Genomic DNA, 17081 nt, shown 5'->3' on the forward strand with positions numbered 1-17081 from the left:
AGTAAGAATGGCATGGTATGATATTGCCACCTGTACTTCTATGCTGCTGCCTTCAGAGCTGGGCCCTGGGCCAGCAGCCACCACTCTCCGGACACCCAGCTCTGAAGGCACTGCAGAAGTAAGGGTGGCAATACTGTAACCCCCCCTACAATAACCTTACGACCCCCACCTCTGCGGCCCTCTTTTGAGTCAGGACCCCAGTTTGAGAAACACTGGTCTCCCCCATGAAATCTATCTAGTATAGTATAAAAGTACACAAAAGACCAGATTTCACAGTCCGTGACGCGATTTTCATGACCGTGAGTTTGGTAGGGCCCTACTTACTGCTATATTATTCTGACATTTTTGAAGTTCAAATGGTAATATTTATTTTTTTATAGTATATAAGGCAACTAGCCTGAAAATTATTCTATTTTTTTTTCCTTTTTCGTATTAATTCTTTCAGGTTTTCTTTCTTCCGCTAAGCAACACCATCCTCAGCTGTTTCAAAGATAATTCTATCTTTGCATGGGAATGTGATACTCTTCAATGTAAATACCAGTTGCCAACTCCAATAGAAGGCTCTATGTTGCATTATAAAGTCTTTGCCGTTACCAGGTAAATTGCTACTTAAATACTCAGAAAGAAAATATTACAAAATTCTTAGCAGATAACACAGATTTTTCTCTCCTTTTTTGAAAATGTTTTGCACAAGCGTTGAGCTGTAGTTTTTCACCTCTAAACTAGATACCAAAGTTATTTTTAACAGAAGTCAAAATGTTAGTGTGAGATTTTTTTCCCCCCTCAAAAAAGTATTTAGGTTTTCATACAGAAAAGAAAAGCAGACTAATCACTCTCTCCAACAATCTCTGTGCAGGGCTGCACAGTCCAATAAAGGTGAGGCGTTAACAGAAAACACTTTTGGTACCAGCTCTAAGTGTATTCAGTACAAAGAAGAAAAATGAACTCAGAAGTGCATGAGTCAATCATGTCCACTTCAGGCCATCTCAATTTGCATGCCAGCAAAGAAAAGATATTGCAGCCAAAATTACTTATGAAGATAAGCAATTACAGCAATATTGCCATTGCTGAGAATAGTGAGGTAGCTGGAGCAGTGATCCAAACTTACTATTATTAATAGGAAGTCTTTTATAAAACATTTTAGAAAGTTGCACAACAGTAGTATTCCATTGATAACACTTGTTTGGTTTTAGTTTGTACTAAATGAGTTAATGTTTCCCCATCCTTATCCAGCAACTTACTTAAGCTATTTTATAAACCCATAAAGGATATCACTCTCTGCCACTTGATCATGTTATTTCGTCTGAATAATCAAAGATTTTTAACCGAAGATGAATCAAAGCCCACAACTTTGGAATCTCAACTTCCCCAAAGTTCTGTAGTGATCAGTAGTAGCATTTTGAACCCATCTATAGATTGCACCATTCCTTGCTGAGAACAGCAGCACCACTTTGTACTGCAAACCCATGACCACTGGGAAAAAAAGATCTCTTTAATTTACACTGAAAATGAAGTTTATAAATATCCACTACAAAACCTGCTTTTTATTTCATTTGAGAGCTGTTTCAACATTATATGCTTGCAACACAATACAACAGAAATTATGATCTTCAGCAGTGGTGATTTGTGAGCATTGAAGATAATATGTGGCCCTACAATTGTAACTAGCAATAGATTAGATTGGTCTGATATAAACTTAGTCCTGTTTCTGATGCAGAGATGGCCGGGTGCTAGTAACAGGAGGAAAATCAAATCATCTTCACTTGTGGTGTCTGGAGTCAAAACAGCTGTTAAGAATAATCCAGATGCCTACAAAAGTACGAGCTGTTCGCCATCTGGAATTCCTTCCTGATAGTTTTGATGGTGGTTCTAATCAGGTCAGTTGTATAGGAAGTTTAAGAACAAAATCACGTGGTTTCTTAACTGAAATCACATACTTTCTGAGATTTGCTTTTCTTATTCAATCTATACTATATGCAGGAAAGTTACTACATTAAATATTTGCTCTGTTGCTGCTTCAATTTTTTTTATTTCAGAATTTTGATTTCATTCTTTTCTGTTTTGCAATAGGACTAATTTATAGAAGTCTCCTTTATTTCTAGGTTCTTGGAGTGCTAAGTCAAGATAATATTATGAGATTTATCAATATACAGACGTGCAAACATCTGTTTGACATTGGGAATCATGAGGAGGGAATCAGCACAGCAGCTATTAGCCCAAATGGACGGTACATTGCATCAGTAATGCAAAATGGTAGCCTCAACATATACAGTGTCCAGGCTTTAACGCAGGAAGTAAATAAGGTAGAGTTATAAGTAAAGTAAATCACAAAAACAGCATTAAGATACCAATAAAAGTCAGTCTCCCCCACCCAAAAATTCAGTACTGAAAATACAATTTGTCCTTGTGTCATTGACTCTCATACGTTGTAGCTATGTAATATAGGATGCAAGATAAACAACATAGGGATTATAGACCTCATTTTGTGGTTACTCCAGTCTGTTAGGCAAATTTTGTTTTAAAAATATTTAATCATGTTCTATCTTCCAGTTTTTCTGTTCTTCTCACAGCAATTTAGTCTGTGCACACCTTTTTATCAGCTTGGCTTTGATCATACAGTTTTTTGTCCATTTCCTTCTTGGAAATACTGTACCATGCAACAGATATTGCTTTATCTGCAGACACAAATGAGCTTTGTAATGCTGTGTTTGTCAAGAAGTATTCCCAGTTTATTCATCAGGTCTTGGAAGCCATGATTATAAAACAATCATATAGCTAGTCCCTTATGTAAATAATACATATTATAAAGACAAGGTTTTTATTTTACTATGAAAATAACTTCTGTAGGGAGACATGGGGGGGGGGGAGGAGACGGGGAGACACTTTTCTAAATCCAGAATTCTATATATCATAAATCATCACACTCTAAAAGTAAGCATATAAGGTTTACTGTGTAATAAGGAGTTGAGCACAGGCCTTCAAGTCAGGTGACCTGATTTCCATTCGCAACTTAAATGCTGAGTTTGTGTAGGACTTTTGGGCAATTTACTTAACTGCTTTGTTACTCATTTTTCCTCATATTTAACATGGAAATATTACACATTCTACTCGGGTCTTGTGAGAATTAGCTAATGTTTGTATAGCACTCTGAAGTGCAAAGTTGTATAGTAACATTCAAGTTCACACTGAAGTATTTTATTTTAAACACAGAAAAATACTTGTATGTTAGTCAAACCACATACTAGTGTGCATCCCTGTACATCTAATTCAGAAGATACATTGTTTCTGGTTGAGTCAGCATTTGAAAATCACGATTAAGATAGAACCTACATAAATTTGCTTGTAACATACCTCGTTAAGTGTGTTTAACTTTCATTCACTTATCACATCTTTTTGGGTTTTGGTTTTGGTTTACACTGTGTGTCTCATCAAGTCATGTTTTATAACACAAACATCTTTCAACATGTATAATCTAAAGTGTGCTCATTATAAAGGTGGGTATTGTAAAATGTTCTTTCTTACAGTGTCATAAGATGTTAATTGTATCATTCTTATTTGATGCTAGCCACCACCACCCTTGGTTAAAGTAGTTGAAGATTTGTCAAAAGGCAAGTTGGGAGCAAGTAAACTTACAATGAGAGTAACATCAGGAAGGTCAGAGAGGCCTTGGAAATCGAGAGGAAGTAAAACTCAAACCAGAGTGCTAAAACCACAAGTGAACACTTCACTTGAAAATAAAGAGGTGAGAGCAAATTGTAAATACTGTAAATGTTTCTCTTCTCTATCTGTAGCATTTGATTTTCATTGCCAAAACAACTCTTTCCCCAACAATTTACTTTTCTACATCCAAATGTTTGCTAAATCTTTAATCTGGCCAATGTACTGTTTGCACCTTTTACCTTCCTTACATATCTTTGCTGTAGAGCTTTGTTATTCTAATTTGTTAACTTTACTTCTAAACTGTTTCCCAAGGCTTTCACTTGGTTTATGGTTATCTATATATTTCATGATTGTTACTTTCTGATACTACTGTTTATTTTCTTCATCCAGTTACCTTGCTAATTCTCCTTAATTCTTATCTTAAATGACATGTATCCTCCTTACAATAATAGTAATTACAGCAAAAGGCATTCATTGCTGATTTTTTTATTTATATGTGAGCTTAAAACTTATGGTTATATCCAGACTTTACTGGTAAATTAATCATATATATTTTTAGTCATTTAGGGCAGTGGCTCTCAATCTTTCCAGACTACTGGATCCCTTTCAGGAGTCTGATTTGTCTTGCGTACCCCCAAGTTTCACCTCACTTGAAAATTACTTGCTTACAAAATCAGACATAAAAATTAAAAAGTGTCACAGCACACTATTACTGACAAATTGCTTACATTCTCATTTTTACCACATAATTATAAAATAAATAAATTGGAATATAAATATTGGATTTACATTTTAGTATATAGAGCAATATACACAAGTCATTGTCTATATGAAATTTTAGTTTGAACTGACTTTGCTAGTGCTTTTTGTGTAGCCTGTTGTAAAACTAGGCAAATACCTACATGAGTTGACGTACCCCCCTGAAAGACCTCTGTGGACCCCCCAGGAGTAGACGTATCCCTGGTTGAGAACCACTGATTTAGGGTCTGATCCAACTCCCATTGAAATCGGTGGGAGTCTTTCCATTGAGTTCTCTAGGTATTGAATCAAGCATTTAATTTATATTTTGCTGCAAAATGCCTATAATACTGTGGCAGGTACTACTATAAATAAAATTATTGCTATAGTAGGTGTTACTAGTGGCTGATATACTTAAGATTGAATTCCGATTTCCATTAGGGAACTGGATTAGATGACCTCTCAAAGTCCCTTCCAGTCCTATGGTTATAGCCTCTCTCTTTCATTTGCTTATAATTTTCTCAAAACATGATTTTGTGCTAAAATTTTCAGTGCTTTTTCTCAACCCAAAGTGATATTTTTTAAAGTCTTAGCAGAGTAGGTTCTATCATTTTAAAAATGAACTGGATTATAAGTACTTCCCCATATGGTCTGACTAGAAATTTTACACTTAGATATACAAACCGTTGAAGCTAGAAACCTATATTTGGTTTGAGGCTTATGGAAACTTAAATAAAAAAAAAAAAAGGTCAAGATTAACGGAAATTGATTCAGTATTTTTTAAAGTAATCAATGCTTTCAAGTAATAGTACTTCACATTTCCTGGCACCTTTGATCTGAAGATCTCAAACCACTTAAACAAGTAAGCTTCAGAGCCTCCCTGTTTCCCTGGGATAGGTGACTGTTCACCAGATGGGTTTACTGACATACAAAGAGGTCAAACTTATACAGGGAGGATCCATTTTCATTAGGTATGTTGTGATTTTTTTGTTTATATTAACTTTATCGTAGGGCAGTTACTCAACAAATCTAAATAAATACATTACTTGCCAAAAGCCACATGGTGAATCAGTGGCAGAGCTGGGATTAGAAGTGAGGGTCCTGACACCCAGTCCTGGGTTCTGACCATTATAAATACACATTTAAAAAACAAAACCACATGATCCCTACAACCATGTCCACTAATTCAATGAATCAGAAATAGAGATTATAGGGACAAAAATACTATTTCAAATTACTGTTTGTTTCCTATTTTGTAGAACGAGTTGCCAGATGGATTAAACAAGAAACGTCTACAAGCCTTACTGAAAGGATTTGGAGAATATCCAGCAAAATACAGGTGGGTGTGAGTGTGCACATGCATGCAAATTTAAAATCTCTTTTGCTGTACTGATTTAACAAAGGGAATTTTCTTTGCTAAATCTACGTTTTACTTGCAGGATGTTTGTTTGGCGTGCCTTACTACAACTTCCTGAAAATCACTTCGCATTTAGTAGCCTAATAGATAAAGGTATCCATTCTGCATTTGTGCACTTAAAGGACGAATACCCCATGAAAAGTAGGAAACTGTTGAGAGTCTTACAAAGGTAAATTTATGTGAACGTTCATTGATGTTAAACTATCTGACTGGGACCATCTCTGGGGAAGGTTGGTTTATTTTGCAAAAATTAAGCCCCGCATAAAGTAGAACCTTTTTATTACACCAAAGTTGTTCTTATTTAGCAGTTTTCTGGTTGGTATATTTTATGACTATAGATGCTTTCAGTTTATAAAATATTTTCTGTTACCTCTACAAGAGAGTTAATTGTCCCCTAATCTTCTGCGTAGTTGTTCATAGAATGCCACTATACTTCAGTGCTGTTTAAAATCATAAACTTCAGATGCCTTATCACATTTTTGTGCTGTGATAACCAAGCATGATTCTCTTCCTCTGTACAGATATTTTCTAAGTACTTGTTTGTCTTCGTATACAGGACCTTATCTGCTTTAGCTCACTGGTCTGCTATCTTTGGTGAGACACCATACATACCTCTGCTAGCATTCCCATTTGTAAAATTATTCCAGAACAACCAGCTGATCTGCTTTGAAGTTGTTGCTACTGTAATAGGTAAGCAAGGATTTTTACCACACACTTAACTTATTTAGTTTCCCCAAATTTGCCTTGCTTGAAATAAAGTGGTGTGCATGGATTCTCTTATAGGTCACTGAGGAGTTTATGTACTGTTTTAAAATGTATAAAAGGCATCCACCAGGAAGTGTGATAAAATATAGCTGTTGCAAAAAAAATAAATCATAGCTAACAAACACAATTTAACTTCCTTATATTGACTTTTAACAAGCATCTTTATCAATTTATCTTATCAGTATCTTTTAAGTCTAATCAGTAAAAGAACACTTGTCCAATACAATTTTGTTGTCGTGTTAATCTTTTAAATTCTGGCTTGAGACCGGGCGTGACAGTAGTCAAAAGAAATACCTCTGTCTCAGTTTAAAATATTTATTGTACTAAGCTGGAGTTATCACTTGATTAGGACAACTAGCATTTAGTAGCTTGGCTTCTGAAGAAAAATAGTAAATGTAAAGTATCTTGCACTGAAATTAGTCATTGCAGCTGCTGCAAAGTGCACACATAGCATAGAGTTACCTTGCATAAAAACCCATTTTGCAAAATACATAGTTTGGTTGCAAAATAAGTATCCAGATTTGGTCCTAACAGGTTAAAAATATGTTGATGCTCAGTGACCCAGCCATTAGAGCCCATTACAATGGGATTAAAAAGTGCATCTTTGAATTAAGAATATAAGAATGACCATACTGGGTCAGACCAATGGTCCATCTACCCCAGTATCCTTTATTCTGATAGTGGCTAGTGCCAGATGCTGCAGAAGGAATGAACAGAACATGCAATTTTGAGTGATCCATCCCCTGTCGTCTAGTCTCAACTTGTAGCAGTTGGAGCTTTAGGGACACCTGGGCATGAGGTTGCATCCCTGACCATCTTGGCTAATAGCTATTGATTGACCTGTCCTCCATGAACTCATCTAATTCTTTTTGGAACCATGTTATACTTTTGGCCTTCACAACATTCCATGACAGCGAGTTCTATAGGTTGACCATGCGTTGTGTGAAGAAGTAAATATATACATTTAATAACAGACATATGTGTAATAGAGATATTAACAGATATTATAAAACTAAACCTCTGTTTAGTGGGTCTGCAGATTATAGAACATTGAATTTGTAAGTACTGTAATGTAAGTATCTGAGTCAAAGTGGAAGGAACATCATTTGAAAAGTAAGATGATTTCAGTAGTGTGCCATCCCTCAGTGTCAGAGGGATTAAGCTACAAGTGATTTGTTTTATTCCTTTTGTAGTTAATTGGTGTCAACACTGGTTTGAGTATTTTCCTAATCCTCCAGTCAATGTCCTTAGTATGGTGGAAAATATCTTGGCACATCATGACAAGGAATTGCTTCAACATTTAATAAACTGCAATGTGACTTCACAGGTAAAACTCCAACCTAGCTTCCTAGTTCATATATAACTGTTCATAAATGGCAGTGTTCAAATGCCTCATTTTAGTTTAAACCTTTATTTGCTCATTAAATGAATTCAGAGTAAAATGTGTATTTATAGGAGTATAAAGAACATATGATCATTTGCCTGCAGCTTATCCTGTTGCATTACATGTGTCTCCTTATACATGTTTTAATAGGACTTAAAGTTGCCCTTTCTTGCAATCATATAGATTCAGAAATCTATCAGGGAAAATTATAAATCAATTTTTTATATCATTTTATCTTGGTTTTTAAAATACACACAACTGTGGTGACTGAATTCAGTAAACAGATACAGTAACATAAAACCAAATATTCAATTAAGCTAAAATATACAGTTAATTTATATATTACTAATTATTTAGTTACTAAGAATAATTCTAATTTGAAAAATCATACATCTGTCTTTGAGTAAATGAAAGGAAAGAAAGTAAGAATGAGAGAGGTAAGAAATATATTTATGTAAACCACATCTAGTTCATCAGCTGCATATGGTGGGGACCTTATGTATCTTTTGGTATAGTTCCAATGTGCTATGTATTTACAAATAGATTAAAATCTCAACATCAGATAGGAAAGGTTCCCCTACACATTCAGATTTGTCTTCCTTTGTAATATTTCTATGATGGGAACTGAGAAGCTCTACTAATGGATTATTTTATTAATTTTCCCAATTAATTTAGCTATATGCCTGGCCTCTTCTAGAAACATTGTTCTCTGAGGTTCTAACAAGAGAAGAATGGCTGAAAGTGTTTGATAATATCTTTTCCAACCATCCTTCATACTTTCTCATGATGGTTGCTGCCTATATCATATGTTCCAGAGCTCCTTTGCTTCACTGTAATCAAACAGAGGACTTTGAGGTAAACACCTTACTATATAAGTCAGAGCCTTGCTACCTATATTAGGTAGGTTCAGAAAAGTTTCGTGTATAATATTTATTTTTAGAGAGCTTAAAAAGAAAAGTTACAGTTGAATGTTAGTTACACTGTGCCTGTTTGAGCAATGTCCTCTAGTATCTGATATATTCACTGTGAAATGAATAAAATATTAATCAATTTACTGCACTTGGTTGTATGGGCAGAGAGGAGTATAAAGAAACTTAAGACCTTGCAGAAATTCTTTTGTTGCCAAGGAAAATGTTTCTTAAATATGGAGAATTCATTACCCATTAAACTACTCTTTGTTTTCTGGTTCTCTTTCTGGACTCAGGATTGACATCTGTATGTTAGGACAATATAAAGTGGTTCTGGCATTTTGATGTTTCATTATTTTGCTTTCTAAAATGCAAGCACAGTGAGGCAGTCTTGGTTGATTTCCCCTCAACTTAAATGAAAATATTTCATTGTACTTCTGAAGTTATGGAGAGCATTGGGGAAAGAAAAGTATTCTTTATATGGAAAAATCTCCATTTGCAAATATTAGGGCCTAATTTTGCAGACGCACATGTGAGTAATCGATTACTCATCTGGGTAAAATTATTCTCATGTGTATTGCAGAATTGAGGCCATAACTCATGAGCAGAGTTGAAAGCACTTCTAATCCTTCTCTCACTCAGTATGGCAAAAAGATATATACATACGGGAGAGAGGGCAGACTAACATTCCTAGCATTTGGAGTAAAGGGAGTGAAGCAGAGGTAGTTCTTTCAGGATTTAGTGGTTTGGGTTAAGTCAATTGAGCCTTTATTTATGTATGTATATATGTATGTATGTATGTATGTATTATATTGACTAGTGGTGCCAGGATGACATTTTCTTTTAATCAGCTTTTAGCATACAGAATTAACTAATACGTTTACATACCTATTGGGAAAGCATAGTAACTTGTTCAACTTTTTGTAGGATTTAAAATGAAAACTTTTTCTTACAGTATTTCTTCCATCATCGGAACAATCTGGATATTAATGTTGTGATTAAAGAAGCCTATCATCTTATGGAAGCTACCCCAGCAGACATCCATCCACAACGTATGCTTGATGACTTCATACCACTCACAAAGGGCCAGTACCCAGTATTTAATAAATACCCCAGGTTTATTGTGGATTATCAGACTCAGGAGCGAGAGAGGATCAGACAGGATGAAATAGAATATTTACGAGAAAGGTATTCATGGGAAAATAGAAGGAAACCTTAAAATTGGGAGAGGGGGTAGATATCTATTGGATTTACTGGAAAATAGAGCGATGAGGGTTACCAACTTTCTAATCGCACAATACGGAACACCTTTGCCCTGCCCCGAGGCCCCACCCCTTCTCTGAGGCCCCCACCCCTCGCTGACTCCATCTCCCTTCCCTCTGTCGCTTGCTCTCTCCCACCCTCACTCACTCATTTTCACGGGGTTGGGGCCGGGGTTGGGATGCAGGTTGGGGTAAGGGCTCTGGGATGGGGCCAGAAATGAGGGGTTGCGTGGGCGAGTGAAGGCTCTGGCTGGCGGGGGTGGGCTCTGGGGTTGGGCTGGGGATGAGGGGTTTGCAGTGCAGGAGGGGGCTCAGGGCTGGGGCATGGGGTTGGGCTGTGGGAGGGGGTGTGGGCTCTGGGAGGGAGTTTGGGTGTGGGACAGGGCTCAGGGCTGGGGCAGAGGGTTGGGGTGAGGGAGGGGGTGAGGGATGCAGGATCCAGGTAGCGCTTACCTCAGGTGGCTCCCAGGAAGCAGCTGGCATGTCCCTCTGGCTCCTTGGAGGTGGGGCACACGGCTCTGCATGCTGCCCTCTCCCGCAGGCACTGCCTCTGGAGCTCCCAGTGGCTGCAGTTCCCAGAGCAGAAGCAACGCACGGAGGCCCCGTGGCCGCCTAGGAGCCGGGGAGACATGCCGGCCGGTTCCCGGTAGCCGCGCAGAGCTGGGCATGGAGCCTGCCAGCCGCATGCAAACCAAACTTTTAATGGCCCAGTCATCACTGGGCAATTTGAGCACAGACATAAATTTTATAATAATCTTAATTAATATTTTTCCAATATATGACCAGCAGTTTTTACTACCTGAATAATTTCTTGAAATCTATTTTGGTTTCTATGGTAATATATACAAATATTTTATGCAGACAATTAGTTCACGAAATAGAAGCTAAAGCAGTACAGCGAAAAGTAGAAGATGAGGCCTGGTATCGGAAGCAAGAGCTGCTTCGTGAGGCTGAAGAACAGAGGAGAAAAATTCTGCTGCAAGAAGAGGAAAAACTGGCAGATCAAAGACAGAGGTATTAGTAGTAGTATGAAGCATGGCTGCAGCACCCTGCTATTAAATCTTTTATCACAAGTAGGGACAGAGGTGGCCACTATTTTGTTCAAATTGTAATATGCAGAAGCAGTGCGGTCTAGTGGGTAGGGCATTGGACTGGGAATCAGGCAATCGGGATTCTGTTCCTGGCGCTGCCTTTGACCTGCTGTGTGATGTTGGGCAAGTCACATGTCTCCAGTCCCACTTTTTCTCTTCCCAAACAACTTACGTACTTGCCTCTTTAGTATATCTTTCACTATGTGTTTGTGCAGTGGAGCTTCAATTTCAGTTGTTGCCTTTAGCTGCTACTGTGATAGACGTTATTTATATTAATGAGGGTGCATATTCTCAAATTTCTATTGGCGATAAGAGTTTTTCTTATAAATTAGGACTTGGTAGGTAATTAAAATGTAGAAAGAGTCTATAAACTTTGGGATTATAAACTGTGAGAGAAATTCAAGATCCCCATGAGGGTTTTTTGGTAAAGGGGGATATTTTTTAGACGCATAAAACATACACAATTTTTTTTTTTTTAATTGAGAGTTGCGGACTAAAGGGGTTAAGTGACTTTCCTTATCTACTAATGAATGAGGAGTACAATTCTGGTCAGGAGGTGGAGTAATATTATTGTGAAATTTTCTCAACAAACTAAAGTGCCCCCCCCCCTTTTTTTTTATTTAATTGACACCAATAGTTATAGAATTGATGAGACTTTGGTGGGAAATGGGGAGAGTGTGCCACTCTTTGGATTTCAATCTGTCTTATAACAGTGCAGTTTTCATTTCCAAAACAAAACTATTATGTCAAGAGCGTTAGCAGTTAAAGAGAGTAGTTCATGACAGGTAACGGTTAAGTATTATGGAACATCACACTCTTCAGTGTCAGCCTTCCACCAGTAAAGGTTTATTTATTCCTATGTCATTTTTGCTTTGAAGACTAACAGCTGTGAAAAGAGAGTTGAAAGTAAAGGAGCTGCAGTTATTGGATGCTGCAAGAAGGCGTTTCCTGAAACATCAGCAGGATCAGCGTCAAATGGAGCTAAAACGTCTGGATGATGAAATTGCAAGAAAGGTTTGTTTTCCTCATCTAAGCAATATTTCCTCCAATGTTTATTAAGATAAGTAAATTAGAAAAAATTAATAACTTATGATAAGTAATGAAACCAATTGTAGCATGTTTTGTGAAACAAGATGTATTTAGCCAAAGTTGGGCAGGTGTCTGATTCATTCATATTTGTATAGTTTAATTTGGCAGCTGCTGCTGTCCACACAGTTTACTAAAATTAGCAAAATTTCCTGGGAAAAGCCAGATTGATCCAAATGTTGGCATTGCTGAAAAACGAAGTGAGATGGTGGTAAAGAAAAAACAACTTTTCCATTTTGGGGTTTTTATGTGTATATTTGTTTCCTCTAGGTGTCCATGAGAGAGCGAGAAACAGCTGCTACTGTTCAAGATGTAGAAGTGCGGCAAATGGAACTTGAATCCCAAAGACAGCTTTTTGAACAGGTATATGGCAATGAACTATATACAGTCTCTTGGTTTTTTCTATTTATTTTTTGTTAAATTTTAAAATATGTATACAGAAAAAACAAATTATACATAAACTTCTCAAATATATTAACCATTTGCTACCTAACCTTAGCTGTACTTGAAATACTGAATTATAGATTATATGAATGCTTAAAATATAAATGAAGTATTTGTATTACATAACTTACAAACAAACATTTGTTTATAAAAATCCAACTAGTTCAAGTATTGAAACAAGATAAAGAATAGAAGCAAAGTTCAGAGGAGGAGTATAGAGACTGGGGGAGAAGGAAGTGGATAGAGAGGAAGGAGAGGCAAGTGGTGGGCCTCATGCATTTAACGAGATCATTCAGATACTTCCAGGAAATCATCCCATGTTTCTGAGAATTTTTCTTGGGTATTTGTTACCATATACAATTCTTTCCTTGGTAGCCAAGTTTACGATGTCTATGCTCCAGTCTTCAAATGCTGGTCGTTTTTTGGATTTCCATTTTTGTAATACTAATCTTTAGGTAATTGTAAGTGCTCTGCTGAACCAAAGTTTTTTTCAGATGTATTCAGCTTCCAATCAACATACATTAGGTTTAGTTTGTAATACAATTTTATTTGATAGGAAAAAATTAACTGCAATTCAGTTCTTCCCAAAACATACAGGTATAGGAGCATTCTTAGAGCACATGGGTTAAGTGTGCACCTGCTGAATCACAGTGCAACATTTTTTTCACTTATCGCTGCCTGTTTTGAATAGTTGGAGTGGGATCCAATGCATCCTCCATGTGATTTTTCTGCTAGATTAATCTTAAATGGAGGTCCAAGGAACAGTTCAGAGCACTGACTAAAATTTGTTTTCATTGGTTAGGAGAGAATAATTGGCCTAGTTCCTTCTCCCATTTCTTTTTTAGGGAATCTGTGTTTAATTCAAATTTGCAGACCAAGTGTGCATATGATGTTACCATAGGTCTTGGCAATCTGGGTAATATCTGGAGAAATGAAAGCAGTTCAGGTGGGTCATGGGTGGCGCAGGCATCGGGGCCAAACAGATCAGAGATGGCATGTTTAAGTTGGATATATTGTCCCTCCTTCTTAGTCTCTAGATTGAACCTTTCTTTTGATATTGTAAAAGGGAGGAAGGTATCATTTGCATTAAATTGACTGATAGTCAGAATCCCTTTCCTAATCCAGTCTGGCCAAATGATGGGGTTGCGTGCTATACAGATTTTTGTGTTACCCCAGATAGAGGCCCTGGTATGTAGACGGGGGTGATTTTTAAATTTAGTAGACATAATATGCCAGTTATTTTTGGCTGCCATGATAGTTTGGTAATTGCTCTTTAGGGAATTGGTAGTAATCTCAGTGCAGTGCATTGGAAAGGGGCAAAGAAGCAACAAATTCTGCTTCCAGCTGGAGATAGCCCAGTGTTCTACACCACGAGGGAATGAGCCACTATGCTGCTTGGCTAAGAATTATTGTCTGGTAAAGTTCAAAGCTAGGAAATCTAAAACCACCTGCTTTGACAGGGAGCTGTAATCTATGTAGGAGATTCTGGGTTTGTTACCAACATCCCACAAGAAGGACCTGACCATGGTGTTGATTTTGGTAAAATAAAAGGGAGGAATATGGAATTCAGAATAAAAAGGATCTTGGGAAGAACATTCATTTTGATTGGGGAAAAATAAACAAAGTGAGAGAGAGAGCGCCTGCCATCTATTTAAACTGTTTGTTAACTGCATGATTAATGGGGCTAGATTAGCCTTGGCTGTGCTTTTAATTTCCTTAAGGAACAGGTACCAAGATATCTGAGGTTTGTCTGTTGCCATCTAAGGCTTTGTGTACACTGGACTTTTGTCAGTAAAACTGTTGTCATTCAGACAACACCCCTGAACAACAAAAGTTTTACCAACAAAAAGTGCCGGTGTGAACAGCGCTTTGTTGGCGGAAATGCTCTCCTGCCAACAAAGCTGATGCTGCTCGTTGGGGGTGGAAGTTTTTTGTTGGTGGCAGAGCTCTCTTCTACCTACAAACAGCGGGCGGCTACACTGCGCACCTTTTGGCAGCACGGCTGTAGCAGCACAGCTGTGTCGCTAAAAGGTGCATAGTGTAGACATAGCCTAAATGTAACTAGATCCAGTGAGATCTTCATTGCTTCTGACTTATCCCAATTTATCTTGTAGCCAGAGAATTTACCAAAATTATCTATTGTTTGTGGGATATTTGGAAGAAACTTGTTTTGAATGGTTGTTCCTTTGCAGTTCCCAAATTCCATTTGATTGCTTTGGCCAGATTGGGGGGAGGGAGGCGAGAGAGATAGAGGCCTCTTTCTTTAATTAAAAAGTATCAGTGGCACCTCAGGACTGCTTCTTTGTGCCATTTTTTTCCTTCATGTACATACAAATATAACTTGGTTGTTACAAGTTGCATCTGCACACTTGGGTGAAGAGGATTACTGAGGAAAAAGTTACCATCAGTAGAAATGAGTCTAAAAATAATGCTGTTCCTCTTTGCAACTCCTGTGTTAGTCTATAATATCCTGATGTTTACTGAAGCAATGCAGTGATACTCAGACCTCAGTGGCTCAGGAGCTAAATTAGTGATCAGTATTACCCAAAAGAGCCACAGTAGTGTGAATGCATTGTTGCATTTACTATAGTACTATATATTCATATTTAAACAGTATGACCAGGGAAATATTTAGTTATTATATAGATATAATTCTCATAGCAAAATGACTGACCAAGTATTATTTTATCAATTACAGTTGGTTAATAACATAGTAAAAGCACCCTTAATTAAATCACACAGTCTTTTTAATATCCTGTGCGGCAAAAAGCCACAGGAGACACATTAAAGAGCCCCTAGTGGCTCTCGAGCCTCAGTCAGAGTATAAAATTGTCAATAGCATTATTTAAAAAAAAGGGGATGGGTAAATGTTTATGGAAAAAGAGTGTTTTTCTTTCAAAATGTCTTCATTATTACTGTTCATAAAGCAGTTTCTATTCTGTAATCCTGCTATAAAAATCAGAAAAGAATTCTACTGGGTTTTAAAATATTTACTGCTTAAAGATAGAAAGTCAGTTTCACGTGACAAGTGGCTTCCCGCCTGTTAAAAAGTGCTGCTGCCAGCGGGTAGCTGTAGAAATGCCAATTTTAGTTACAAAGATTGAGCCAGGTTTTCAAAACCCACCGATGCCTATCTTGAACCCATGCGAAACACAACTTGCATGCACATAAGTGGACTTCTGAAAAATCTGACCAATTATTTTCAAATGCACCTTCACATCACTTGTATGTGATAAGAAATACTTCTTGTCATATGAAATTTCTAAATCTGTGCTGAGCATAATGGGATTAACTGTCTTTAAGGGTTCACTTATTAAATATACAGTCAGCTGCAGTGTGGGTATTGTGGCTACGCAACACAAACCAGTCTAAACCTATTTATACTTAGTATCTGTAAAGTCAGCAGCTTAAGGAATTAGTTTTATAATGATCAGGACCTTCAGGATAAGGGGGTAGTGCTTATTTAACTAACTGATCCATTCTAGAAAAGGGTATTGAGAGTCAGGATTCCTAGCTGTGCTACTGACTTGTATGGCCTTCAGCAAATCATTTAATTTCTCTGTGCCCTAGTTTACCATCGGGATAGTGGGTATGATGATATCTCTGTATCTCGCATTGGTGCTGTGAAACTTAATTCAAATTTGAAGTATTTTGAGATCCTTGGATAAAAGGTGCTATAGATGTACAACTTATTTACAATGTGCCTGGTTCATCATGATAGTATTCCAGCTTTACATTGGGGTAATTCCACTGCAGTCCATTGAATGGAGTTACGTCAGCATAAACTGTAGAATCACTGTGGTGATTCAGGTGCAGCGTATATGTTAATATAGAGTGGATAAAGCAATCTGGGGGAGGGAGATACTTATGGTTGGTTATGAAATGCATTAGGGTGGGGTGTACCTGATATCCTTGAACATATTCATTTCTGCACTGACGTTTTTAATATGAAAAAGCCGTAATTATCTTTAATATGCTTAATTATTGTATTTTTATGCACACCTGTTTTTACAGCAACTTGTCAAAGATCAAGAGACAGTGACACAGGAAGTAAAAGGAGAGAGAGATGCCAGTCGAAGAAGGGCTGATCTTGAAGAACATCTAGTTCAGAGGTTGATAGAAATTGATCGGGATGAGGACCGTAAAGCACAGGTGGTAAGAAAATGGATTTAACTTGTATATTTGGAAGGAATTCCTCTTCCTGCAAACAAGCATGAAAATCTTTCAAAGAAAAGGAATCCTAATTTTTCCTGACAACTATACTTACTATATTTTGACCTTATGCAAAGAATCCCACTTTAAGTGCTGTTCAGACAGCTGGAGTAT

General features: G+C 37.2%; 1 protein-coding gene across 5 annotated transcripts in view; it reads left to right on the forward strand.

Moving 5' to 3' along the window:
• Positions 1-17081, forward strand: part of TBC1D31 (TBC1 domain family member 31) — a 36556-nt gene that overhangs the window by 8306 nt on the left and 11169 nt on the right. For all 5 annotated transcript variants that reach the window (XM_005288761.5, XM_005288756.5, XM_005288758.4 and 2 more), the window contains 14 exons: positions 446-597; positions 1718-1877; positions 2103-2303; positions 3566-3742; positions 5658-5737; positions 5838-5984; positions 6372-6505; positions 7774-7907; positions 8640-8819; positions 9828-10060; positions 10996-11148; positions 12104-12239; positions 12582-12674; positions 16770-16910. In XM_005288761.5, coding sequence (XP_005288818.2) covers positions 446-597; positions 1718-1877; positions 2103-2303; positions 3566-3742; positions 5658-5737; positions 5838-5984; positions 6372-6505; positions 7774-7907; positions 8640-8819; positions 9828-10060; positions 10996-11148; positions 12104-12239; positions 12582-12674; positions 16770-16910 — 2121 coding nt within the window. The remainder of the gene's footprint in view (positions 1-445; positions 598-1717; positions 1878-2102; positions 2304-3565; positions 3743-5657; positions 5738-5837; positions 5985-6371; positions 6506-7773; positions 7908-8639; positions 8820-9827; positions 10061-10995; positions 11149-12103; positions 12240-12581; positions 12675-16769; positions 16911-17081) is intronic.

Source organism: Chrysemys picta, chromosome 2, assembly GCF_011386835.1.
Source record: "Chrysemys picta bellii isolate R12L10 chromosome 2, ASM1138683v2, whole genome shotgun sequence".
NCBI lineage: Eukaryota > Metazoa > Chordata > Testudines > Emydidae > Chrysemys > Chrysemys picta.